The sequence below is a fragment of the Lepus europaeus genome, chromosome 12 (genome assembly GCF_033115175.1).
Source record: "Lepus europaeus isolate LE1 chromosome 12, mLepTim1.pri, whole genome shotgun sequence".
Classification (NCBI taxonomy): domain Eukaryota; kingdom Metazoa; phylum Chordata; class Mammalia; order Lagomorpha; family Leporidae; genus Lepus; species Lepus europaeus.
Genome location: NC_084838.1, coordinates 19,479,449 through 19,507,092, shown reverse-complemented (window position 1 = coordinate 19,507,092; position 27,644 = coordinate 19,479,449). Strand labels below are relative to the sequence as shown.

Below are 27,644 nucleotides of genomic sequence, written 5' to 3'. Positions count from 1 at the left end.
ATAGAAGGAGAAATGTGCAATTTAACATGCAGTTTCAGAGTTGGTCTAAAAGTTTTGTTTGCCCAAGTATTTGGGTAGATAAAATACTGTATGATAGAGAGTTGTTTTCTTCCTGAAGGCCAAGAGAACCGTTTGCTCTTAACTGCTATATAAGAAGATGGACAGCACATTTTCAAGAGGAAAGGTGTTGGTATCCACATACTGGAATTTGTCTACCATCACTGATATGGTGGCATTGACCTGCAAGTAATCCAACAAGAATTGAGAGAGATTCTGGTATATCTCTTTGGTTGGCAGTCCAGATTCACATACTGTCACCAGGGCTTGTCTTTTGACCTCTTTGTTGACGAGAAGCTCCAACTTCAGGTCTACTGAATGGTTTGAACATTGCACAAGAAACTGCAGTTGGCAAATGATGAAGTACCAACCTGGGAACTGGATCACCAGCTTCCCGTCATGGTATGTGACTCCATGGACAATGCCATCTTTGTTCCAAGACAACCTGGTGCTGTTGAGATGCTTGGACACTGGGAATATAAGAAAAATAATTATTGAGAAAAATTGCAGGTATAGGCTGAAAACCTCTGTTTTTATTCAAGGCGCCTCATTCTAGATCCATATTTCTTATAATGTGCCTATTCTTCAAACCAATTAAATTGCTTTCATGTTGCTATATGGGGGCAAACTGTTGAAATCTTTATGTAATATATACTAAACTGATCTTCTGTATATAAAGAGAATTGAAAATGAATCTTGATGTGAATGGAAGGGGAGAGGGAGCGGGAAAGGGGAGGGTTGCGGGTGGGAGGGAAGTTATGGGAGGGGGGAAGCCATTGTAACCCATAAGCTGTACTTTGGAAATTTATATTCATTAAATAAAAGTTTAATAAATGAAAAAAAATTGCTTTCATATTAATCTTTTCAGGGTCTTCTATTATTTAAGGCATGGGTAGAAAATCACCTGTCTTTCTTTACTCTGATACTCAAAGCTAGAGGGTCACAGAACATGACTATATAGCTATCTGTTATAGAATGGCTTCCTACTTAAATAATATTATAATATTATTATGCTATTATTGTCAGTATTATCTTTCCTTTTACAGACTATAAGATCCTGAACTCTATGAGTATTTTTCACAAGGTCTGGACTATCATGTTCATTTATCATGAAGAAAATTTGGTGGGAAGCTACTATTAAGTAGGAAATGCAGAGAGTATCAGAGATAACAAATTCAATCTTGTGCAACTAAGAACCAATTTAGACATCAAGATGTCCAGAGGAATCTCCACTAACTTTCACATTACACTATTCTTGAACTGTTCTTGTGTGGATCTTTGTATGTTGCCTTTAACAACTGTGTAGGCCTCTCACGTACACATTAAGGGGCTCCTGCCATCTGGGATTTATAGAAAAGCAGAGAATTAGACCCTGAAAATCTATGTGTGTGTGCTGGAAGCCAAGTCTCTGAGTCTTAGCAAGTGAAAATTAGCACTGACTGGTAAGGGTGGCTTTCAGAGCTGGGAAACGGGTATGCTAGTTTTAATTGCTTCTATACTTTCTCTTTCAACCTCCTTGCAATTCATTTGAAGAGTGAGAACTAATCCAACTGCAAAATTGAATTTTTAAAATGAGCAGAGTTGTTATTCAGAGAATCTTGGCCATCTCCATATCTCATTCTTTTGCAGTGTTTCTTATTGTTTCATTTATAAGGAGCCTCTTACCTGAAGCATACTGAAGTATGCAAATAGGCCCTGTGCCAACATGTTCATTAAGCTGTCAATCTGGGGACAAGGCAATTTTGCAGTTCCCCTGTGAATAACTGCAGAGAGGCAGAGATTAAGAGCCTGCTTCTGTGGCACTAGGGGAAGGAACTGTATGCTTGGCAGAAACTGGTAGGTAGTTGAATAGAGAGAAGTGTGGGAAGTAGGAGACACAGTTCCTTCTGAGGACAGGTAGGCAATAAAAGTGAGTGGGGCTAAGAAAAGAAGAGCCTTGTAGCTCTTGTAATTCTCTCCTGCATCTGAGGGCATTCAAATTCAAATGATAAAATAGTAAGGCAGGCTAAAGAGAGCACATGTGTAGGTCACATTTGGACATGGTTCGGTAATTGTGGCTTCTGGCTTAACAGTGGCTAAAAGGCCACAGGAAGCGGCCCTCGGTTGGTTAGGTTTCCTGGGTTTCATTACTCACCTTGGAGGTACGCCCATGACTTCTTGAATGGGGCCCTTTTAAGGATGCATAAGAGGTCTTCGGAGCAGTTTCCTAAAGACAAAGAGTATACATTAAATATCTTGCTGCCCTGGGAACTGGAGCTAGCAGACGCTTTTCCATGACCCTTTGGTGGATACAGTGGTCATGTTTTCATTTTGGAGGCTCCAGAGAAATCTTGCTAGTTCTCATTTTGCCATCAAGTATCTTAGAATTTTTATTTATTTATTTATTTATTTTGACAGGCAGAGTGGATAGTGAGAGAGAGAGACAGAGAGAATGGTCTTCCTTTTTGCTGTTGGTTCACCCTCCAATGGCCGCTGTGGCCAGCACATCTCGCTGATCCGAAGCCAGGAGCCAGGTGCTTCTCCTGGTCTCCCATGCGGGTGCAGGGCCCAAGGACTTGGGCCATCCTCCACTGCCTTCCCGGGCCATAGCAGAGAGCTGGCCTGGAAGAGGGGCAACCAGGATAGAATCCGGTGCCCCAACCGGGACTAGAACCCGGTGTGCCGGCGCCGCAAGGTGGAGGATTAGCCTGTTAAGCCACAGCGCTGGCTTATCTTAGAATTTTTAAAATTTTGCTTTTATTGATTGCATCCACTTGAGCTTTTACAGGAGACTGTAGGAGTGGGGAGAGTAAAATAATAGGACATGAGTTCCTATAATGTACCAGGTGCCATTCCTGTCACAAAAAATATTTCATCTTAATCTTTGTGGTAACTCTATGAGGAGGAGTATTGTTGAGACCCTTTTACAGATGGGGAAAACCCAGGGGACCAGCCAGGTTAAATACACAGTCCGATGTGAGGCAGTGCTAGTCAGAATGATAATACTACTATATCATTCCAATAGTAATTGCTGATATCCTACCTACTGTGCACCAGCTACAAGTCTGGGTATTTCTACTTATATCAGCTAATTTAGTTACCAGACTAACCCTGCAAAGGTAACCTTCATTCCTAGAGCTAGTGAATGATACACTCAAGGCCAAACATGCCTATATTACTGTTGGGATTCCCCATGTCCATCTGATTCCAGATGCCAAGTTTCCTCCTTGGTAGACTTTGAAGGTCAAATACAACTTTGAATTCAATTTTAAGAGGACATAGGATTCAGGATAACTTAGCAGGACATCTACTATCTAGACCTTCCTTAACAGAGGCAAATGCAGAGGCATAGGTCATTATGTACTTAAGCAATAAAAGTATACTTCATACACTCGTATTTATAGTAACTTTTATATATAAAGAATAGAGCTATAGATTTCTCACCAGAGCCAATGAATTCAAATATTCATAGCTAATACCTTCTCTTCTTTGAGGCTTAGTTTTCCTATCTGTAAACCTTGGAGCTCTCAACCTGATGAAATCTTTTCAACAATGTCACCAAAGAGGACCATTTAGCCCCATCCATTGTGATCAGGCAGCCAGAGGTCCATTTAGTGGAGTGGCCACACCCTGGTGTGTTTCCTCAGTGTATCTCCCAGTTGTGTCTGTCTGTTGGGCTCATAACCTTCCCCATTGCCCTTTCGGATCAGGCTGGGGAAGGTCCCTCCAGGTCTTCTTCATGGCTCCACGGGGCCCTGGAGTGATTGAAAGTTAATGAAGAGTTCCCTCTGCTGTCTGAATAAGCTCACTGCTAGAGACCGCCCCTCCCTTCCTGCACAAGTAGGGGACAGTTTACATCCTCATCTGACCTGTGAAGACCTTGGTCTAGGCCAAGCTGCCCTTGGTGGCAAGTGAGGGCCAGAGGGCCACCTGCCATTCTCTTGACCTCATTCCTCATTCCTCTCCCAACTAATGTTCTGGTCCTGCCTGCTACAGCCAGGATCCACAATACCGAGGGCTGCTTATTCTCCTAATGGACTGTGACTATCATTAGAAAGTGGCCCAGCCTCCTCTTTTGGGAACATTAAGTTAGAAGGAGCTATCAGAGACATCTCTGGCTGAATTGCTTTGCTTGGAATCTTCCTGACCGCCATTGCCGGCAGAAACAGGCTCAAACTCCTCTGTATGGTGTTCATGGTCCCTCGTGTTCTGATCCCTACCGAGCTCTGCAGTCTAATGCCTCACCTTCCCTTTTCCCTTTCACTCTGCATCTCAACAGTAATAGTAATAGTAGTAGCAGTAGCAGTGATACTAATAGGAATAATAAGTAATATGTGTGGAACAATGGCTATTTTCTAGATATTCTGCTAAACTTGTTACATGAATTATTTCATTTCATTCTCCCAATTACCCTATGAAAGAGGTTCTCCAATTATTTCCTATTTGTACATAAGGAAACTGAGACATTAAAAGCTAATTGACTTCCTGAGTGGATTGTTGACTCTCTGCTGAAGTTTGAGGCTTGCAGTGCCCCAGACATACCATGTTGATTTCTCATGGCACTGTGACATCTGCTGTTCCTACTACTGGGCTCCCTACCTTCCTGGAAAAGCTTTTCATCACTTGAAGCTGCCTGGCATTCATCTCCTGTGAGATACTTTCTCTCATACTTCCCTCTTTTTGGCCTATTTGCCTCCTCTCTTGTTTATATAGCCTCTGCCTGGCCCAGGTGATTATCTGTAAATGTTTGTTGAATTGAGTTATCTAGTTCATCTCTCTAATGTCCTTTTGTGGATACCATGCAAGTACTTAGAACTTGAATGAGGCAAATAAGGATGCTGGGCTTGCATTTCTCCTAGGGTAGAAAAAAACAAGACCTCATTCTCCCAGGGGCTCTGCAGGTCAGGTGAGATTAGATGGGGGAAAAGACCTACCCCCTGGTTTGAGGGCACAGTATCATGCCAAGAACAGGCTCTGCTTATTGGCTGAAGTGCTACCGTGATGGCATTACATCAGGTGAGCTTTAGTAAACAGGTGGCTGTAGGAGTACAAGCCCAGGCTTGTTTCTTACACATGCAGGTACTTTTGTTGTTTTTCCCCCCTTTGGTCTTCACATGTTTAGTGGGGTGACCTCAGCTGCAATTCTGAGAAACCCAAGAGTGGAAAAAACAACTCCTTATTTCGAAGCATTTGCATTTCCTGAAGTCAAATGACATGCCATATTTTAGTTTTTCCTAATCATTTAGATGATTTCAAGTTAAAAGAAAAACATGGACAGCCCCATTCAAGAATGATGTTGCCAGAGCTGGTTAGAAGAAAGGGCTGGAAGGAGCACACTAGAGGAGCTGTTGGGGCATGGGGCTGTTAAACTTGTACCAGACCTCAGAGTACAGCACAATCTTTGTCCTGTAACATTTGAGAAGACTGTCAGCAGGAAGACAGTGCAACTGGGTGTGGAGTCAAAACACAAAGGTTCTGAATAAAAGCTGAAGGAGATGAAGCCCTCAGCTGGTGGCTGACACTGCTGTCACCCCTCTTCCTCAGATGCAGCTGTAGAAAGACTTACACTAGGGATGCTCAAGTCACACTCTGAGTTAACAATCAGTGCTGTCAAAAACGAGGTGGGCTTCTCTGGGGGGTGATGAGGCTCTTGTCAAGGACCATGTCAGTGTTTTGTGGGTGTGAGTTGAGTCTCCTCCTCACCCTGTGAGGCCTTCGTATGACATTGCCTTTTGGTTATGAAGAAAGGCAGCCGAGACTTGTAAATAGATGTTACTGCCCACAGCTGGGATCCTGCAATGTCTCTGAAATTTTGAAGACTTGGAGCAAAATACACTCCTGCCTCTTTCATGTCCTACCTGACTGTGATGTTTAGAGGAGTTTAGTCTGAAGAACAGAACACTAGAGTGGGGGAAATGCGAAGAGGCTACACGTACTAGCTGAGTTGATGGCACAGGAGTCACAATCCTGGAACAGCCCTCTCTGGGCTCTAAGGTCCTGTCTATATGAAAAGCAGTGTGGACTGGATGATCTAGAAAGGCCCTCCTAGTTTATTCTAACAACTGGGAAGACTCAACTGTCCATTGCCAGGCTTTTGCAGTGCGGGAGAAGTGCGTGCTAGCTCAATTGTGAAGTCTTTGTGAACACATTATGCTACCCAATGGAGGATGATGTTTCTTCACACTTTCAGAGTTTCATACACCTGTAGTGGCAGCACAGACATGTTAGCTCCAGGGACAATCTGTTATGAATCTTATAGTTCTATACGAACTTGCAAGATTTGTAGAAAATGAAGTTCCCTGAAAGATCACTTTGTCTAGGCTTTATAAACACATAGCTCACCTGCTCAGCAATCTCATCTCCCATGGCAGGTTGTCTTAAGTCACCTAGTGAGTCAGGGAGAATGGCACAGAGCCCAGGGTTGCACATTCCTATTGCATGGTGCTCTTTCAGAGAACTCAAATACCCCAGAAATTCCCTTGAGGATCAAAGCCTACAGACACATGAGGTCTATAAATTGACTTCCTAAGCTTTGGCCTCTTCTAAAATGACCGTAGACCTTTGGAAAGCTGGAGAGTCAGATGTGCTAATGAAATCCTACCTGTTGCACAGAGGAGAGGAGTTGGGAAGAGAGGTTGCTCAAGGTGGTCGAAAGTACAATTCTAAAAGGCCATGATGATGATAACCTTAGGACTAGAACTCCCCTTGGGATTTGCTGATGTTGCACTGAAAAGACCATTATATACCATATTAACAGAGACTTGTTTTTTGAGCGGGAAGACTGTATCCAGAGAGATTGAGGGTCTAGGCTAAGACCCACAGTAGTTTAGTAGTAGAGCTGGCTTCAGAAAAACTGGGATCCAAGGCCCTGTCTTTCAGTCTTTCCATGGAACAGAGAGGATTAAATGCAGGAATAAATGGGTTTGCAGCCTCTGGAATGAAAAACCATAGAGCCAGCTGGAAGTGTTGGAAAACAAGCACTAATGAGCCTCCTGGGTCTTCTCTTGTGGGAGAGTGCCAGCAGGTGACTTCAGGCCCTTGTGCTGAGCCCTGCCAAGTCAGGCATGGGCAATTGGGCTTCTGTAATGATGCAACAATGCTCAAGGCAGACGTAGAGTGGAAAAACAAATCATGCTGACCTTTCTGACCAGATGGCATGTGGTGTGAGTGCCAGGTACCTTCCAGCTCTACCACACCCTTGATAGTAGGACAAGACAGAGATTACAAATCTCAAAGAGTGTACTTGGGTTTTGTTCAAGGCTTTTGTTTTAGACCTGTCCCTTCTCCTCACTGAACCTGAGTCTCTACACCTGTAAAATGAGATATAAATGTTACAAAAGATACAATGAGATTATGGATGCCAAGCGACCAGTGCTCCATTGAGCAAATAGTAGTTCCTTTCTTCCTCACTCCTCTTTTCTTTGTTGTTATGGTAGCACTGCTTAGCAATGCCACTTAGCAGAGTGAACTGGCTGATGAAATGCTTATTAAAATGAAGCTCATAGGCTGGCACCGCGGCTCAATAGGCTAATCCTCCGCCTTGCGGTGCCGGCACACCGCGTTCTAGTCCCGGTCGGGGCACCGATCCTGTCCCGGTTGCCCCTCTTCCAGGCCAGCTCTCTGCTGTGGCCAGGGAGTGCAGTGGAGGATGGCCCAAGTGCTTGGGCCCTGCACCCCATGGGAGACCAGGAGAAGCACCTGGCTCCTGCCATCGGATCAGCGCGGTGCGCCAGCCGCAGCGCGCCAACCGCGGCAGCCATTGGAGGGTGAACCAATGGCAAAAAGGAAGACCTTTCTCTCTATCTCTCTCTCTCACTGTCCACTCTGCCTGTCAAAAAAAAAAAAAAAATGAAGCTCATGTCATTATCTGAGGGATCGGAGTTTCTCCATTATGTACCTAAATGTTGAAGCCACCTGATGCCTCTAGGAAAGTGTGCAGAATCCTTCTTGCATCTGCTGAAAACATAATCCTTCCAAGAAGGAGAGGGATTATCTTAATGACTCTGCAGTTTAGTTCCCTCTAGGAGAGTCCCAACAGTGACATCTAGAGGAAATTCTCTGTTCTCAGTAGAATTTGGAATTCTTAATCTAAGGATCCTTTCTACTGGCTTCCACTTGACTATTTGTGCAATGCCTCTAAGCTATCTGGTGATAGAGAAATGAACTGCAGGACAGGCATCTACAAAAGTACAACTGAATAACCTTGGATTCATAACAGCATTGTGGGAACACTCACCCTGGCATGGTTAGAATTAAGCACATAGAAAATGATCTGTAAATACAAACTGAGATCAAGTTGGAATTCATTTACAGCCCCCACGGGTACCTTGAGATTGTGGGGTCTCTTCAGTTCTGACCTGTTGAAATATTTGAGAAAATCCAACACAGGTTTAATTGGCATCATTGAGGGTATTTAAGAAGTACTTTTAAAGTCTGTAATTTAAAAGGAAAAATGAGTGTGGAATCATGCAGTGAAATCTGCTAATAATTTTTATACCTTTATTTTCCCTGGCTGTTTGAGAGGCAGGTGAATGGTAGCACTTTGCAAAGTTAGGCTTGGCATCAGCTAGACTTGGGTTCAAATCCCACCTCTGCTACTTGCTAGCTGCATGGCATCGCATATGTCATTCAGTATCTTTGAACTGCCCTTTCCTCTTCCCAAAAGTGAGAATAATGATAACACCTGCTTCAAGAGTTGCTGGGAGATTAAAACAATGAGCCTGTGTCTACCACCGAAAGTACCCCAAGTAATGGCTTGCTCCCTTCCCTGGCCCAGGGCTTGTGCTGCATGGTTGGGAGGGAGAAGTCAAATCAGTGCATGTTGTGTCCAAAGAAGTTGAGTGAAATATGTAATGAGACCAGTTTAAGGAATAGGCCTGCTCTTTCTCTTTCTGGCCCTCTCTTCCACCATCATTCTCCCTTCTTCTCTTCCCCTTCCCGTCTTCCTTCCCCAAATGGTTGGGATGGCGCAGAACTCCAAGATTTTCTCTGGATTCAGAAACTTGAAATTTGTATGTGCTAAATTCAAGTATAAATTTCTTTTTTGGCTGGTGCTGCGGCTCACTTGGCTAATCCTCTGCCTGTGGTGCCAGCACCCCAGGTTCTAGTCCGGTTAGGGCGCCGGACTCTGTCCCGGCTGCTCCTCTTCCAGTCCAGCTCTCTGCTGTGGCCCAGGAAGGCAGTGGAGGATGGCCCAAGTGCTTGGGCCCTGCACCCGCGTGGGAGACCAGGAGGAAGCACCTGGCTCCTGGCTTCAGATCAGCACAGCGCGCCGGCTGCTGCACCCCGGCTGTAGCAGCCATTTGGGGGGTAAACCAATGGAAGGAAGATCTTTCTCTCTCTCTCTTTCTCTCTCTCTCACTGTCTAATCTGCCTGTCAAAAAAAATTCTTTTTTTATGATTTATTTATTTATTTGAAAGGCAGAGTTACAAAGAGAGAGCAAGAGAGTGCAAGCTTCTATCCCCTGGTTCATTCCCCAGATGGCTGTAATGGCCAGAGTTGGGCCAGGCCGAAGCAGGAGCCCAGAGCTTCTTCTGGGTCTCCCACATGGGTGCAGGGCCGTCTTCTACTGCTTTCTCAGGCCATATGCAGGGAGCTGGATGGGAAGTGGAGCAGCTAGAACTGGAACTGATACCTATACAGGATGCCAGTGCCACAGCTGGTAGCTTTGCCAGCTAATCCATAGTGCTGACCCCTCTTGTACAAATTTCAACCTGAAGCCCACCAGATTATTATCAAGCCCCTTCTATCAGGTTCTATTTGCCTCTCAATCAGAAAACTTAATTGTAGCTTAGCACCTTTCTTAGCTCCTCTAATAATGACTCTGTCCTTTGTTCTAGACCCTGTCTAGCACACTTGGGCCTCATTCCTTTGTAATCATAACCTCTACCACCAATGGCTCTACTCCCAACCTGTGTGTACTGATGGTCCTCTTCCCCACTTAATGCTGTATAATTGTTCAAACCTGGTAAATGCCACTCTTAGGATCATTGGTTACTATCCTCACTCTGTCTTTTATGACCTTGTCTAAATATGATCAGAGTCGGCAAACTTGGAAGGCTTCCATAGCCTTGGCAACTCATGACGACAGCCTAGGGTGGTTACTGGCACTATAAACTAGAGTGTCAATTTGTTGGGTCAACAACAGGAGCCACTGTGCACTTGCTCCTCATGTGGGATCTCTGTCCTTAAGGTGCTGTACATTTTGATTTAATGCTATAACTAGTACTCAAACAGTATGTTTCACTTTGTGTTGCTATGTGGGTGCAACCTGTTGAAATCTTTATACTAAATTGACCTTCTGTATATAAAGAGAATTGAAAATGAATCTTGATGCAAATAGAAGGGGAGAGGGAGCGGGAGAGGGGAGGGTTGCAGGTGGGAGGGAAGTTATGGGAGGAGGAAGCCATTGTAATCCATAAGCTGAACACTGGAAATTTATATTCATTAAATAAAAGTTAAAAAAAAATTTCAACCTGTGTCTAAGTGATCTAGGTTTTCCTTTTCTCTCTCCTTTTCTCCCCTCCCCTCCCCTCCCCTCTCCTTCTCTGTCTTGTTTTTCTTCTCTCCTCCCCGCTCCTCTTGGTGACAGAGATGAGGAGATGAGGTACATTTGAATTTAGAACTCTCAGTGGCCTCACCTGCCCCTGTTCCATTTTACTCTGAGTGGCTCATTTTCTAATATTTCTTGCAGAGAGATTCTTGATTCTGGTTAGCTCTGTCTTAAGAACAAGATAGTGAGTTTAAGGATGGGTTTTGTGTGATTGTGTTTAAATCAAGTGGAGAAGCAAATAGGCTCCTGTGACTATCTGAAAGGCAATTTATCTCCTGAGCAGGGAAGTCTCCTTTGCTGTGAAGAAAAAACAGAGACAAAACAAAATTGTTGAACTGGACATTTGAAATCCAGATCAATGCATCTGATAGAAGTGAAGTCTCTGCTGGTTTTCCATCTCCCTAGGGGAAGGGGTTGTATGAGAGAGGGAAACTGTGGCTCCTCCTTCTTGTCTCTTCTGCTACCAGGCAGTATCCTGGTAGGGGCTGCCACCATCAGGATCACGGCCATAGATCTTCAGGGATAGCTGGGTGTGGGGAGGAGTCGGTCTCCTTGGTTTTGCTTCAGCACTTTCAATGGTTAGCTTTGTGTTTCTTGGGGTGGACTCACTAAGCAAGACTAGAGGTTCATCTCCACTTGATCTTATTTAATGTGCACATTCTCTTTATATGAAGGGAAGGTCTGAAGCAGGTAGCCTGCTAAATCACGTGAAAATGGTACATGGAGCATGATGAAATGGTCAAAAAAAATCCCAAGACACTTGTTTGACTCATGGAACCTTGTGCTTCATGAAAAATTCATCCCAGGGATATACCCTCTACCTCTTTCCTGCTTCTCGTATTTTAGAAATAAAAAGCCCAAGTCTCTGAGAAGGAAAGTAGATTGCTTCAAGTCCCAGGCCTGGAATGTGGATATTTCAGATTCCAACCCTGATCTCTATCTTGAATAACACATCTTCTCCTGGAGAGTGAATTCAGGTGAAGGGGAATCCATTGAAAGAGTCAGGACCCCTGTTTGGTCTCTCTACTGTTTCTATTTCCGTATGGCCTCCAGAAGCCTCTGAACCTTGGAAGTCATAGGAATGACATATCTCTTCCCCAGGAGCCAGTGGAGAAGGAATCACTGCAAACTTATGTTCCTTTGGGCTTAAATTCAGCCTCTAGATCCTTTGCTAGGGACCATTTCCCTGCTCCCCGCCCACTCCTCCTCAGATACATCCACATTTGCAGTCACTCATAATGGCCCTCTCCACCCAGCTTGGTAATGGTTTGTATATTTGTAGAGGCAAGAAAACAGCTGGGGAGGAGCAGGTGCAGACAAAGTGATCGAGAGTGCTGGAAGGATTCCTAGTCTTGGACAGCAAGTAGGGTACTTGATGGAAGTGCAGTATGAGTTTGACTAAGTATTGTGCAATGCAATCCTGGTCAAGCATGAGGTTTCAAGGCAGATTATCCTGGATTTGAGGTCTTGCCCTACACCTTAATAGCTGTGAAATCTTAGGGAGTCAGTAAGCCTCTCTGTTCACTTCCTATAAAATGGGACTAATAGGGATGGGTGGCGTTGTGTAGTGGATTAAGCCAGTACTTGTGATGCTTGCATCCCACGTTAAAGAGCTGGTTCAAATCTTGTCTATTCTGTGCTTCTCATCAAGATTCCAACTAATGCCTCTGAAAGGCACTGGAGAATGGGCCAAGTACTTGAGTTTAGTTACCTACATGGGAGACTCAGTTGGAGTTCTTGACTCCTGGCTGCAGCTGGCCTAACTCTGGCTAATGTAGAGCTCTCTCTCTCCCTCTCTGATTTTAAATCAATCAATCAATCAGTCAACCAAGCAAGCAGTCTTCCAAATAAAGTGAAATAGGGATTGGGGGCTTGTTGTAGGGCCTTGACAAGGGGATCTCCAAATACTCAGCCAGTTCTTGACACTCCCGATGTGCCCATCAGTGTTTCCCATTCCTACTCTGCCAAGATCTCATACCAACACCATGAGAGAGAATAAGGAATCTGTCTTAACTATGCCCTGCAGAATTCTTCTAGGTGCAAGTAGGACTGTCATTTGGTTGGCAAAGTGTTTGTTATGCCAAGGCCCAGGACACACTGGGAAAGCTGAGGGGTGAGCCCCAAGAACCTTCATCATTCTACAAAACTAAAAGTCAGTAGAGTTTGAATTTCTTCAGGGTTTGTGAGGGGATTAGAAATGGGAAGAAGGAGGACAAAGAAACATAGAGGGTAGAAAGTGGGCAAGTGTATGGGGTAGAGGAGTGCTGTCCCTGAGAAATTCACGGTGGCCACGATAGCTGAAGCCTTACCATACCAGAGGGGTTGCACGTTCAGTTCTACATTGTCTGCTTGGCTGCACGGTGATGCATGCACTGCCCTCCCAACTTCTCTACATACCCTAAATCCTTCTTCAGATGTTGCTCTGCACAAGGATGGGGTGCTGTGGGAACTCTGGAGACATCAAGGTGGAAGACACTGTCTTCTTTGATGGGGACTGTGAGCACAGGTGAAATTCGGAATTTGTTGGAAACAGAATTGGAACAAAAAGTCATGAGGAGAAGCCTAAGTCCTGCTCGTTATCTTTCTTTCCTTGGTTCCGTGCAATATGTGGGATGATTTCATTTGAATATGAAACAGCAGGATGGACCCTATGCCCAAAGGATGGGGGCTCAGTCAGGTGGGTGACAAGGACTGTATTCGCTGTCCCTTTTCATCCTTGTGGTGGCTTCATGCAGGAGTTGTGATGAATGAGTGAGCTCAGACCATGAGAGCAGAAGTGTAGGGGAAAAGGTTCTCTTCCTGGCACTTGCCTGGTTCATAGCCACACCCAAGCTCCTGGAATTGTCCACTGGGTGCTAAGCACAGTGGTGTGGGTGTGATGTGGCATTTGGGGGCTATTTTGGCCAGGAATGGGAGGCTTGTGCTAGGACTCAGTAATTTCTACCAATAGTTCTGTGGTTTCCTTGCAGCCTCACACACCCTATGCTGTCACTTTAGTGCCTGCACACAGTGCTATATCCCAGGCTCTCACGCTGCTGGTTTCCTGTTGACAGTGGATGCTTCCCAACAGTCGGTGGCACAGGGCTCCTTGGGAAGGTCTCTCCCTAGGAACAAACCACAGGCTTCCTTCTAGAAGTTTCTGGGAGATGACTTCCTCTCAGCCTCAAACGTCTTGCAATGCTTTTTCCAAAAGGGCTGATTTGCCTCAAGATCATTCTTAGACTTTTTTTTTTCTCTTTCTCTCTTCCTATATTAGACAAGAGAATTACACTCATAAATTGTCAAAGCTGGAAGGACTCCTCCAGTTCATTTAGTACGTTGTGATTTTGTTACCGATGAGACCCAGAGAAGAGAGAGAAACTGCCCAGAGAAATCCAGCTTGCTGTCTGCAGTTGTATCCCCGCCCTGCCCTTACCAAATGTGTCTGAGCTCAGCAGCTAAGCAGCATTGGTTGGTTAGTACTTGGGTGGGAGATTGCACTGGAACACTGGGTGCTGTAGGCTTTTTAATGGAAGAAAGAAGAAACCCAGCTTGCTGGTGGAGGTTGCTCTGGAGTCTAAGTCTTGCTCCAAGAGCATAATCTTTCTGCTTCATCCTAGTACAGTGCCTGCAGTTTGCTGCATTACAGGAAGGGCAGACTTGCATTAAATGAAGAAAACCAGGAACCAAACACAGTATATCACTGACATCACACGGTTGGACCATATCATGCAGAATTCTGATGCTTGCTATGCCCTTAACTCTTTGTATGACCTTAACCAAGTCACATGGATCCTTGGAACTCAGCTCATCATCTGCAAAATGGGACGATAAATCTCAAAGCTGACAGGGTCAAGGCTAAGATGACTGAAAGGAGGTATGGAAAGGTCTTTAACAAAAGTTTCAGAGCTTCAGTGGGGATTATTATTAGAATTAAAAAAATCTGGCTTTAGAGACATTGAATTGTGAAGTGCAGTTGGTTTTGGATTAGTTTGTACTCTGATAGTCCCAGTCATGGCCCAGATAAGAAGGGGTTGATGAGTGATCTAATCCTTGGTTCTCTGAAATCGGGGTCTCATTGATTTCTATTGTTTAAATATGATTAAGTGTCTCCATTCCAAGGCTTCAGGTGCTGAAATTTAATGCCTACTCTGAAGCATTAAGATGGTAGAAGCTTAATCCAAGTATCCAAGAGCTGGATAAGGTTGTTAGAGTAGGGCCCTATGATTGATTCCTGGTGGTTCTTATAAGAAGAGGGAGAGAGACCAGACAGACCTATACACACGATCTCTGTCTCTTACCATGTGATGACTTTTGCTGCCTTAGGGCTCCGCCATCACCAGATGCAAATACTTGATCCTCCAAAATGATAAAATAAATCTCTTTTCTTTAGAAAGTATAGCATTATAGTAAGGAAAAGGTGACTAATACATAGATTAAAGATATTTCCTCCTGAAATGAAAATTCAGGGACCAACATGGAGAGGGTAGCTTTTTACTTTACCTATTGTTATCATTAAAACAAAATTACTCTTACTAAATAAAACAATTTAACTCCCACTTATATCATCCTTGGGTTGTAAAGAAAGAACATTTTGACACCAAAAATTAAAGGAAGAGCATACATTCAGAGAAATAATGCCTCATATGAAATAAAATTGGACGTGTGACCAAAGGGCTACTTTGTTCTTTTTTCTACTGCACTCTGGACTGGCGAAAACTTAATATTAAGGAGCCAGAATGACTAATTACAGCCCCATGTGCTTGTCAACCCAGCCCTGAAGTGCTCTAACAGAACAGATCCAGAATGGCTGAGGTCCCAGTGCCTAATAAAAACCATGCTAGGCCGGTGCCGCGGCTCACTAGGCTAATCCTTCGCCTGCGGTGCCGGCACCCCAGGTTCTAGTCCCAGCTGGGGCGCTGGATTCTGTCCTGGCTGCTCCTCTTCCAGTCCAGCTCTTTGCTGTGGCCTGGGAAGGCAGTGGAGGATGGCCCAAGTGCTTGGGCCCCTGCACCTGCATGGGAGACCAGGAAGAAGCACCTGGCTCCTGGCTTCGGATCGGCACAGCGCCGGCTGTAGCGGCCATTTGGGGTGTGAACCAATGGAAGGAAGACCTTTCTTTCTGTCTCTCTCTCTCTCACTGTCTAACTCTATATGTCAAATAAAAAAAAAATAAAGTTCATCTCTCTTCCTCTCAGGAAAAGTTCCTGTAGGAGGATCCAGTGGGGTGGAGGTGTGGAATTGTGGGAGGAGAAAGGGGGAGAATTACATCTAATCAATGCCTGTGTTTTTTGTAAAGCTCCATCTGAAGCATGGTACAATTTAACTCAGATGCTTCACTCCAAAGTCTATTCTGTTTCCACTGCAAGAGTCAGCAAACTTTGGTGCATGGGCCAAATCAGGTCCAACCATCTCATTCTGTACATACGATTTTATGGAGATGTAGCCATGCCTACTCATAGCACTACCACAGCACTGCTGACTAGTTGAAACAGAGAGTTAATGGTTCACAAAACTAAAATATTTACTAGCTGGTCCTTTATGGAAAAAACTTTGTTCTCTGCATTAAGCCATGCTCCTTTTACACAGTGTGACTACCTACACAGGCATTATGGAATTCAGATTGCACGCTAAGGTAATCCCTGCCGAGACTGAGATACTGTTGAGAAAGCTGTGATTACTAGTCCTGAAAGATCTAGAATGCTTATCAGGATTCTTTGTCCCCACTTTCTAAGCCTCTGGATGACAGAGATTAGGAAAGGTATGGCCAAGGTTATCCTGAAGGAAACTGAAAGTGTGATGCTGTCTATGTGAGGAGCTGTGTCTAGTCACCTGTCCTCCGATCCCAAGGATGTCCTGGTGTTCCTACCCTGGTGTCTATGACAACCCAGTCATTCTCTCTTATTTTTTTTTTCTCTGAGCAGTCTAGTTATCCATCTGTGCTGTGTTCTAAAGGCTACAGGACTGAGCTGGAGGTCAATATTCTTGTTTGGAAATGACACTGGGCTAGAAAGGAGGACCTTTGGGTTCTAGGATTCACTCTGTATAGCGTTGGACAAGACACAGCACTTTCCCTCTCTTGGTCTTACTCTTCCTCCTCTGTGGAATAAAAACATTAATCAGATGATCTCAAAATTGTCATCTTCAGTGTTAGCTGAAGTCTGCATATCACCCCTTAGGGCTAGTAGGAACAATGTATTAATTAGTGACTTCAGTGATTGGAAATGTATGGGATGAGAAGGAAGTCTGTTTTTTCAAGTCCTCAACTTCATTATACATGTTGGCTATTTTCAGTTATTTAATGATTATTATGTGTTGGTCATCATGTTGGTGGGAGATGTGTGTGGATGAGAGTATTGGTAGGGAGTACTCAGATGAATCAAGATGCATCAGCCCAGCCCTGAGCAGTTCCCATCTCTCCCTACTCATTTTCTTACTGGACAAGGTTATAGTGATTCTGGTTGATAATGGGGTACCACACCTTACCAGGTTAACTGGATGACTCACAATATATTTATTCCTAATTCCAAGGTCTTACCTCCTTTAAGGGGGAAGTTGTCAGGTGGGTTGGGAATGGAGTCCTGGAAGAGAATAAGAAAAAAACATGATGAAGATGACACTCAATTGAAACAACCTGTCTTTCTTTTCTGTTTCGGTTATCCTCAAAGTACTGTGTGATTTGGAATTCATCCCCCATCTGACTTTCATGGTAAAAGTTAACTCACTGACTTAGTTCCTAGAGGGCTTCCTACTCACTTGCTTCACAACTTGCTTCTTGGTAACACAGAACAAGGTTTATTATCCACATTTGTCAGGCAAGAACCATGGCTTTGAGTGGGATAAAAAGACTTGCCCAGGGCCATACAACAAGCTTACAATAGCTCAGGGACCAGAGCTGAGACTCTTAGTTACCAGTTTGTGGCATTTTTAAAATTGACCTGTGTGTATTATGTCTTTCCATCTTCAGACAACATAAGAACAATCCAGTGTAATATGTAGGTATATGTGTTTTTTTTTCCATGTTTGATTCATCTGTGTACATACCTGAAAGGCACATTTTACTCTTTCCTGTCACTGGAAATTCTGAATTAATTGAGTATTTATACATCAAGTACTGTGCAGATACCATAAATAAACTGAATTTCTGCCTTCATGAATTTATTACAAGTTTATATTTGAATATATTTGAATACACAAATTTATAACTATGCAACATAAATATAAATATATATTATATATTTATACACATTACACAAGGTAAAAAAGTTTGTGGGACATGGAATTAAAAGATAAGTTTATTTTGTTGCAAAAATGTTTGCATAGTTATTTATTTATTTATTTATTTGACAGGCAGAGTGGACAGTGAGAGAGAGACAGAGAGAAAGGTCTTCCTTTGCCATTGGTTCACCCTCCAATGGCCGCCGCGGTAGGCACGCTGCGGCCAGCGCACCGCGCTGATCCGATGGCAGGAGCCAGGTGCTTCTCCTGGTCTCCCATGGGGTGCAGGGCCCAAGCACTTGGGCCATCCTCCACTGCACTCCCTGGCCACAGCAGAGAGCTGGCCTGGAAGAGGGGCAACCGGGACAGGATCGGTGCCCCAACCGGGACTAGAACCTGGTGTGCTGGCGCCGCAAGGCAGAGGATTAGCCTAGTGAGCCGCGGCGCCGGCCTGCATAGTTATTTTTATAATATACATTTTCTATGAAGTTTTTGAAGACCTCTCGTATATTATTTAAGGAACATATACATACATATATGAATATATACACATACTCACACATATACACAAATATTTACACAAATAATAATAGGTGGACAGAAACAGACTGTCTTTTGAAGGAAAGAGTCTCAGCTGGGGAATTGAAAAGGATTAAAGAGACACACAGGTTCTCTGAGCAAGCAGTCAACAGAAGCAAAGGGACTGAGTTCTCCCCTAATAAATTCTTCAAATACTGGCTTCCCTACCCTAACTCCTCCCTTTTCTCCCATGTCAGCCATGGAGACACACAGAGACTGTCCTGGCAGTGAGAAACAAAGTATCTTATTCATCTTATTTTAAAGCAATTACTTTTTTTGGGAGACAGAAACAAATCTCCCAACTATTGGTTAACCCCCTAATGCCTGCAATGGCAAGGCTGGGACTACACTATAGCCAGCAGCCAGGAATTCAATCTAGGTTTCTCAAACAGGTTGCAGGAACCCAACTACTTGAGCCATCACTGCTGCCTTCCAGGGTGCATGTTGGCAGGAATCTGGAGTCGGGAGTGGAGCCAGGACTTAAAACCAAGCACCTGGGTATGGCATGTAGACATACCAACTGGTGTCTTAACCACTAAGGCAAATACCCATCCCTCATGTAGCATATTGAATTGAAACATTAACAAATGTCTAAGGAAGTGTGAGCATTACATGGACAAAAACCCACTTTCAAACGTCTGCCCAAGCAAGAACATAGCAGCTGTCCACACTTACTTCTCCAGTGCTCTAAGCAGCCCTCAGGGCCCATTACCCTTTGACTCTGCCCTTCATCAGGAGCTCCACTCTACATTCCATGGACAGCTTGTTTCTGATACGTGGAGCTCCTCTCTGGCTGGAGCAGATGGCAGCAAGTTGATGAGACTTCTGAAGGCAAAGCCCTGCACTGGTACTTATCAGTCCTGGTGCTGATTTGGAGATGGGGGACGTCTGTTGAAACATTTGGGACTCAGGTTTTCAGATGAAGGGAGGACAGTCTTGGTCTGGAAGGTCCTTTGCTCTCTGTTTTCATAGGCTATGCTTGTATGCTTTAGTTGAAAGCTTATAACCCGACAATGGTGTACATGGCGGTCTCTCAATTACACATGCAGTTCCCAGGAAAACCTGACATCACAAAATTCCCCTTTGTGTTGCCTCTGTGAGACAGCAACTGGCATTTCAAAATTTAATAAACACCCAAAAACACCCAATTTACTGCAGAGCATGACAGTCGATTAGTGTGACATGCAACTGCACAAAGAAAAACATTTACATTTAAATGATGAACAAAGATCATTGATTTCATCAGCTGCCCAGTGCTGTATCCAGCGACTGAGAATTGGAGAATAGCAGAACCGGTGGAGGCACCTCAGGGACCACTAAGGCAAAGACCAGCTCATTTCGCACGTGTTGGATGAGCATGTGTGGCAGGTGCTTAGGCACTGGAAAACATCTTATGGATTTTATGTTTTAGCCACTATAACAATCATTTAAAAAAAATCTAAATAAATATATAGAACTTCAAGTTGCGGTGGAATCTCTGGAAGGGGAAGAATCAGAGCGCTTTGAGAAAGGCTTTTCTCTAAAGTATCTATGAATCACGTAGGGAGCTTGTTAAAATGCAAAGCTTGATTCAAACAGAAATTCTGGGCTTCTGACAAGCTCCCAGGTGATGTAGCAAGGCTGTAAGAAGTAGTGCAGGGATGAGGGCCTAATTTATATGGGAGTCAGGGAAGGTCTCTCCTCTCTCTGTCATTTGAATGTTTTTTGCTTTCCTAACTTCAGACAAGACAGGTCAAAAGCAAAGCATCTCAGTTGCCCAAACTCCCATCAGGGCCCAGGGAAGCCAGGACAGAGTATGACTATTCCTATTTTGAAGAGCTCTTGGGCTGGGGTGTCTTTAGCTTCTTTTGGCTACCCATGGTAGACATGATTAGTCAACTATACATCTTTCAGTCCATCAAGCTAATTTTAAAGGGGAGGAAGCCCAGGCACTCATGAGTCATTGGCAGATCCTGTACTAAAGTTCTCTGGCTCACTTTCCACGGCTCCAAGACTGATGCTGGCTTCAGAAACCAAGGCTAGGAAAGATCTTTCCTCTCTTGTTCCCCTCCCATAAGCAGGCTGTGTTTTGGGGGATGAATAAGCAGGTCTGAGAGATGATGACTGTTAACATTTGCCTAAACAGGTTATTGTTGATATTGTCCATCAACTCCTTTTTTGGCAAGGTGTCCCCCTATCCTAAATTCTTCCTCAATTTTTGCCTACATATATGGATACTGGTTGGGGAAATGTGGCTCATCTTGCTCAGAGACTTGGCTTTGAGTAAGGTAGTACCTAGGTTTGACCTAGACACACACAAATGGACCATCCCTGGTTGTCATCGTCAGTTCCATGGAAGAGCTCAGGAAACTCCTTCTCCTCCATGGTTACTAAACTACATTTCTTAATTGTAGTCTCTATTTTTTTCAGCCCTTGTGGATATCTGATGGGCACCTCCAAAAATACTGAAATTCTTTTTGGGTATGGAGCAAGGAATGGTCATCTTTTTTTTTTTATTTCCAATTATCTTTATATACAGGAGATCGATTCAGTATATAATTAGTAAAGATCTCATCAGTTTGTACCCATGCAGAAACACAAAGTGTAAAAATACTGTTTCAGTTCTAGTTATAGCATCACTGCACATTAGACAACACATTAAGGACAGATCCCACATGGGATGTAAGTACACAGTGACTCCTGTTGCTGACTTAACAATTTGACACTCTTGTTCATGGCATCAGTAATCTCCCTAGGCTCTAGTCATGAGTTGCCAGGGTTATGGAAGCCTTTAGGGTTCGCTGACTTTGATCTTATTCCGATAGGGTCACAGTCAAAGTGGAAGTTCTCTCCTCCCTTCAGAGAAAGGTACCTCCTTCTTTGATGGCCCCGTTCTTTCCACTGAGATCTCACTCACAGAGATCTTTCATTTAGGTCTTTTTCTTTTTTTCTTTTCCATGGTATCTTGGCTTTCCATGCCTACAATACTCTCATGGGCTCTTCAGCCAGATCCGAATGCCTTAAGGGCTGATTCTGAGGCCAGAGTGTCGTCTAGGACATCTGCCATTCTATGAGTCTGCTGTGTATCCCACTTCCCATGCTGGATCCTTCTCTCCCTCCTTGATTCTATCAGTTAGTATTAGCAGACAGTAGTCTTGTTTGTGTGATCCCTTTGTTTCTTAGACCTATCCAAGCCATCGAATGTGAACTGAAATTGATCACTTGGACTAGTGAGATGGCATTGGTACATGCCTCCTTGATGGGATTGTATTGGAATCCCCTGGCACATTACTAACTCCATCATTTGGGGCAAGACTGATTGTGCATGTCCCAAACTGTGCATCTCCTCCCTCTCTTTTCCCACTCTGAAATTTAACAGGGATCACTTTTCAGTTAAAATTTAAACACCTAAGAATAATTGTGTGTTAATTACAGAGTTCAACCACTAGTATCTGATGGGCACCTCCAAAAATACTGAAATTCTTTTTGGGTATGGAGCAAGGAATGGTCATCTTTGATCTTTTTATCCTCAGGTGAAATGATCCACATCCCAATAATCTTTTCTGCATAGAACTATTTTTCTCTCCTCTTTTTATCACTGAGATTAGAGGAGCAATAATCCTTTCTTCCACTGAGTGGTTGTGGCATAAGTAGGATATTGTATATAAAGTCGAGTAAGTTATTTTAGGGATTGTCTTGATCCTCATGATGTGATTAATTTGTCTGAATACCTTGAAAAGCTTTCACAGAGCAGTGATGTACAGAGAGTAGAGCAAGGAGGGGTAGGTACAATCAGCTCCCAAGGATTCTTTTGATACAAAATGCCCTCTCTGGATTGAAATAAACAAAAGCAAATGATATTTGCAATATTCCAGGGGGAATTCCATATTCTTTTTTTTTTTTTGTTGACCTCCATATTGTCTTATAAGACAAGCTCTGGTTTGTGGTCCATGGAGACTTTTCTTATTTTCAAGCTAGCATGATTAAATAGTTAATTGAGGATTATTCCTAAAGGTAAATGTTTTATATGTGTTATCTGATTTGGCCTTTACATTGAGCTCAAGAATTAGGGGTAGACTAAGACTTAGAGAAGTGATCTAACAGATGGTCCACATGTGATGAATAGTAGAGGGTGGGTTCAAACTTGGGTCTGTTGACTGTGAAGGCAATACTTTTTGTTGACTGGCTATGACACCACTCCAGATTAGGGCAGGATGAAACTGGGCAGCAAATTCTCCTGAGACTCAATGGGACAGTGAATGGAGGGCATAGGAAATCCATGGGATAAGGCAAATTCTTTTTTTTTTTTAATTGGGAGCACCTGATTTGGCATGGTTTATGAAAGGGGATGTTAGACCAGAGACGCTTAAATCACTGCTTCTTCTCTTTAAAGGACTTCTTATCTCCTGGAGATCTTGTAAAAATGCAGATACTGTCTCAGTTAGTCTGGGATAGCCCCTGAGAGCTTGCATCCTAATGACTTTCCAGGTGATGCCAGTGTCTCTGGCATCATAGATGATATTTAAGCAAGGGCTTAACAACATTACTCCATAGGCAACCAGAGTACCTGAGGTCCTAAGGGAGGGTGATTGTGGGTCTGGGCTCACTTACGGGTGTGGGGAATTTGCCTGGTTGGAGGATAGGGGGTTGTGTCCCATCCTTTCAGCCTTTTCTAGCACTGCATCCAGTCCTGCTTCCTGCTGTTGCCTTGTCTGGTGTGGAGCACCTTCTGTTCTGACTCCAACCCTCCTCTCCTCACAGCTGGGCTTGCCTTCCTCTGGGCTGAGTGTCTACTCACTCTTTGCCTTACCCAGAACACCATACCTCACTTTTGCCTGACAGCATTCTGCCAATGGAGTGATCTCAGCAGAAGAACATCAGTTAATGAATGCGGAAGGAGTAATAGAACAATGCAGTTCTTCCTCAATCCCAATGCATTCGAACAGGGATCAAGAAATGCCAGAGCTGCTACGGTGAAGGATATTTATGACTTCTGGGTATTACTCCATAGAGTACTTATTAATAAGTAAAGAGAAGTAGCCAGTCACCGCCTTAATTGACTACACATATCATCCACAGAAAATGACATGATCTGTCATATGCTTCTAGCTGTACCACAGTAAGTATGCTACATTACCTCTGCACTGTTGCCCAAGATTTTCATCTGAATATAATAATGAGTAAACACTAAAAAAATCCAGCAGACAAACACCTATCACAGAATTGGCCTGGACCCTTTGAAGAATCAAGGCCATGCAAAACAAACCACAAAGGGCAGGAGGGATGATAAGAACAGTGCTTCTCAGACCTCAGTGTGCATGCAGATCACCTGGGAGCTTGCTAAAATGCTGACCTTGCATGGGCCTGAGGTTGTGCATTGTAACAACTGTCCAGGATCACCCTGTAAAGAGTCATGTTCTAGATTTATAAGTAGACATAGCCATAACACATGATGTATTGTGCAACTCTCCATTGGAGTCTCAATCCCCAAACAACATACAACACAACAGCTACAGAAGATCTTTTTGGACCAGAGGAGAAATTAAAATATGGATGGTATCTGAGGGGCTTCAGAAAGTGCATAGGCAGGACTGGTTGAAGCCCTGCATATGATTGTTCTATGATATGACTGAGTTAACACAGACTCTCTTGGCCATGATGATGGCACAGTGGTAAGTAGAGGAAAGACACTAGAAGACATGTAGGTCAAAGGTCATACTGTTCACATGCTTTCTCATACTTGATAGAGACAGCACCAGGTGGCACAAAATATTGACACTTGGCCGATCTAGTTGAGCATTTATTCAAGTGTTTGCCATTCTACTCTTCTATAGGTTTGAAAATTTTCAAAGCAACACTTTGAGCTGAAGACATGTTCCTAATTTTTGGAGGACTGGCTTTCATTTAGCTCTTCTGCAAACCCCTTTCCCTTCCTCAGCAGAAATTTCCCTCCCTCCCCTCTGTTCCAGGGCATTCTTCCAGGAACCTGAGCCCCTCTGCCCATTTGGGTCTTCCCCTCCTGGTCCAGCTCTGGACTTGCTCCTAGGAAGATTCTCAGTAGGTTTATTATTGATAGATGGAAAACATGTCAGCTGCAGAGAGTAACTGGTAGAAGGAAGTTTTTCAAGGCATTTCAACTCATCCTCACATTGTATCTGAGCTTTTAAACTAACCAAACAAATAAACAAAAAAAAACCTCCACAGTACCATCACCGCCACCGCCACCACCACCACTCACTACTGTCAACAGGCAGTCAGCCCCGCTGTTGGCAGGTGGGGTGGGGTGGGGGTGGGGGTGGTAATCTAGGGTGTTACTGTAACAATAAACTTTTCTTTTTAAAAAGAACATTCTTTGCTTATAAAGAGAAAAAAGTTAGTAGCATTCTCTTTGTTTCTAAAACCTGTCTGGAGTCCTTGAAAACCTACTGATCACGAGCCTTGCTCTAACCTTTTGGAATGTAACCATGTGCATTTTCTCCTTGGTCTAAGTAAACCCAGTCTCCTGGTGTACGTAACAGAGACATCTTTAGGGTTGAGGGCATGGAGCCCCCTTGAGAGGTAAACACCTGCCCTTGGTGCTAACCTAGGAGCCTATGTTATGCAGTTCTCTGTCTCTTGAGTAGATAAGTTCCATTGCCTTTCCTTTTCCTTTGCTGAGTAGATTGTGTGAAATTTCATCTTGATTCCATTGAAATCTCTTATAGTCTATGTCTATGCATGTACTCTTATGCTTACTCACTAATAAATCAATTTTCTTTCTGTATCGATGTGAAGATGTTATCTCTTTGTTGGTAGGATATTTTACTACCTCCAGAGTTAACTGGTACAATCTCTTTGGAAGCTTAGTGACAACTTTTATACAAGTGAAAATACACATTCTATTCCTGCCATTAGGAATTTATCCTACAGCTACACTTGTAGATGTACCCAGAGGGCAAAAACTCTATAGAACAGCAGAGATAAAATCAATTATGAAGCATTTGTACAACAGAACACTATGCAACTCTTTAAAAGAATGAAGTGCCCTGCTATGCCTTGACATAGAAGGGTCACTAAGTGAAACTTCAAATGAGTAAAGCAAGGTACAGAAATCCAGGCTTATTCTAGGGATGCATGTACTACGCACAGAGTTTTGGAAACATATACAGCACCCTGTTCCCAAATGGTGTCTCAGTGAAGATGGACTGGTGCTAGATGGGTGTGGGATGTACAAGAGACTTTTACATTTCTTTCTGTCCCCTTATTTATGGTTACTTAAACCATTTCAATGTAATATTTTATAATTAATACATTGATTTAATTGTAAACACTAGTAAAACAAAATACAACCACTACAGAGACTTTAAGAAATCACTAGAAAGTGTGTTTCCTAAGTAATGCAAGAATAAAGATTGTGTTGGTCATGTTTGTGACTCTATAGTCAGTGCTTAGAACAATGTCCTGTATACAGTAGATCCACAGTAAATATCTGATTTTGAAGCCAAAGTTCCCTTGTGTCTCTCCCAAGGAGTTTGACCTTGCAGCTATTTGATGTTGTAGTTGAGCTCAAAGTGATCTTTGCTGATTTTCCTGCATGCCTAGATCTTCTCTCCATCCTTTTGCTCACCCTGTTCCACTGGCCAGGAGAGCCCTCTCCTCTGATCTCCTCTTTCTACCCATTCCTGAGCCCACTTGAAACTCTGGTCTCTAGTGAAGTTCTTCTTAACCCACACTGGGAAAAATGCTCTCACTTCTTGATTTGCGGTCTCTTGGTAGTGCTATGTGTCTACCTTCTATATTCTTAAATTTACCAATAACAACACTTCACCTCATTAAAAAGATTCATGAGCAATCTGTGACACCCATTCAGTATATTGTAACACACCCCTGTGGATTCTCTGAAGACACCAATTTTCTAAAACAAAAAGCAACTTCTTTCTTGTTCTCATCTAAGAGAAACAAATATCCCCATTTCCTTCAAGCAAAGCCAGTCTCTGGGAACAGTTTGATCCTGTGCAGCATGCACCTTACCAGCACTTAGCATTCTGAGCAGTCTCAGAGGCAACAGGTGCTGAAAACTCTCTTCTCTTCTATCTCTCAGTTTTGTGCTTCTTGTGACACCCTAAGCTCTTCAAAGCCCTGGTTTGCCAGGAAGCTTTTGATTTGTCTTGTGGGCTTTAACGCTGAAATGCCCACAGTTCTCAGGAACTCTTTTCTTCTAGATACGGACTTTGGAACTTATCTCCTAGTTTTAAAGAAAGAAAAAAATCCTCCTGGCAATGGATGAGGCAGAAATCTCAGGAGTCCCCAGATGAGGGGAGAGAGCCTCCAGGTTCCATCTGAGGTCCTTGGAGACAGCAGCGGGAGAGGTGCAAATACGCTGTCAGATTCCTCTCCTTGACTTGGGTCTCTGGCCCAGCATCTCAGGGTCAGTAGCTTCTTTGTGCTCTTTTGGCAGATTTGGAAAGTTTTGAGTTGACAGTCCAACAGTGTTTCTCTCTGAAAGCCAAGTTATTTCAGAGAGTTCAGTTCCTGTTTCTTTTTTCACTTTCTATTATATATATATATATATATATATATACACACATATATACATATATATACATATATATTCACATCCATAATATACATTTGTATAGAATATATATTACATACACATTATTTTTTGCTCTCAACTAGTTTATAAATTTGTCCTGGGCTGGGACTCAGTGGAGGAAGCTGGGTGCAGCTGGGAAAAGGAAAAGCAAGCCAGAGGAGTTCACTTACCGCTCTGCGAACGACCAGTACCATGAAGGTTGCCACGGTGAAGACAAGGCACAGAGCCAGCAAGGTTGTGGTGAAGCAGAAGTAGCTGCGGCTCCTGGGTCCCCAGGGGCCGGCTGCAGGGCCCGCGGGCACGTGCATGGCCGCCTCTGCGGAAGGGGGCCCTCGCTGGAGTGCCTGCTGCAGCCCTGGGTCCATGCTTTATATAATCTTCCCCACATCACACCTTATCTCTCCTCATCTGACTCGGTTCTGGGCTCATCTCTGTTCCAAGAAGGATTTTCCCCCTGCATCCTGGATCACGTGACTTGGAAAAAAAGCTTCACCGGCTGCTGCCTGGCCCAGAAACTGCTCTCTGGGGGCGTGAGGCGAAAGGCGGCCGCAAGGGTGGGGGAGAGGCTCATTTTTCATAGCCTGGGATTAATTTGAGTGCAGAGACACTGCTGCTACAGAGAAGGTGGCTGATGTCAGAGGGTGTGGAGGAAAGTGACGGTTCCCCCTACGCCTGTGTGTGTCTGTGTGTGCGAAAAAATGACTTCTGCTTCCTGAGACTCAGCC

The 27,644-nt window shown here is 43.8% G+C and overlaps 1 protein-coding gene across 1 annotated transcript; it reads right to left on the bottom strand.

Annotated features, from left to right (window-relative positions):
- On the bottom strand, positions 1-27,284 carry TNFSF8 (TNF superfamily member 8). The gene is made up of 4 exons (XM_062206920.1): positions 27,090-27,284; positions 17,107-17,149; positions 2,192-2,263; positions 1-527 (listed from the first exon to the last, which is right to left on the bottom strand). Exons 1-4 carry the CDS (start codon positions 27,282-27,284, stop codon positions 139-141), a joined length of 699 nt encoding a protein of 232 aa, XP_062062904.1. The 3' UTR covers positions 1-138.
- Positions 27,285-27,644: the final 360 nt, after the last annotated feature.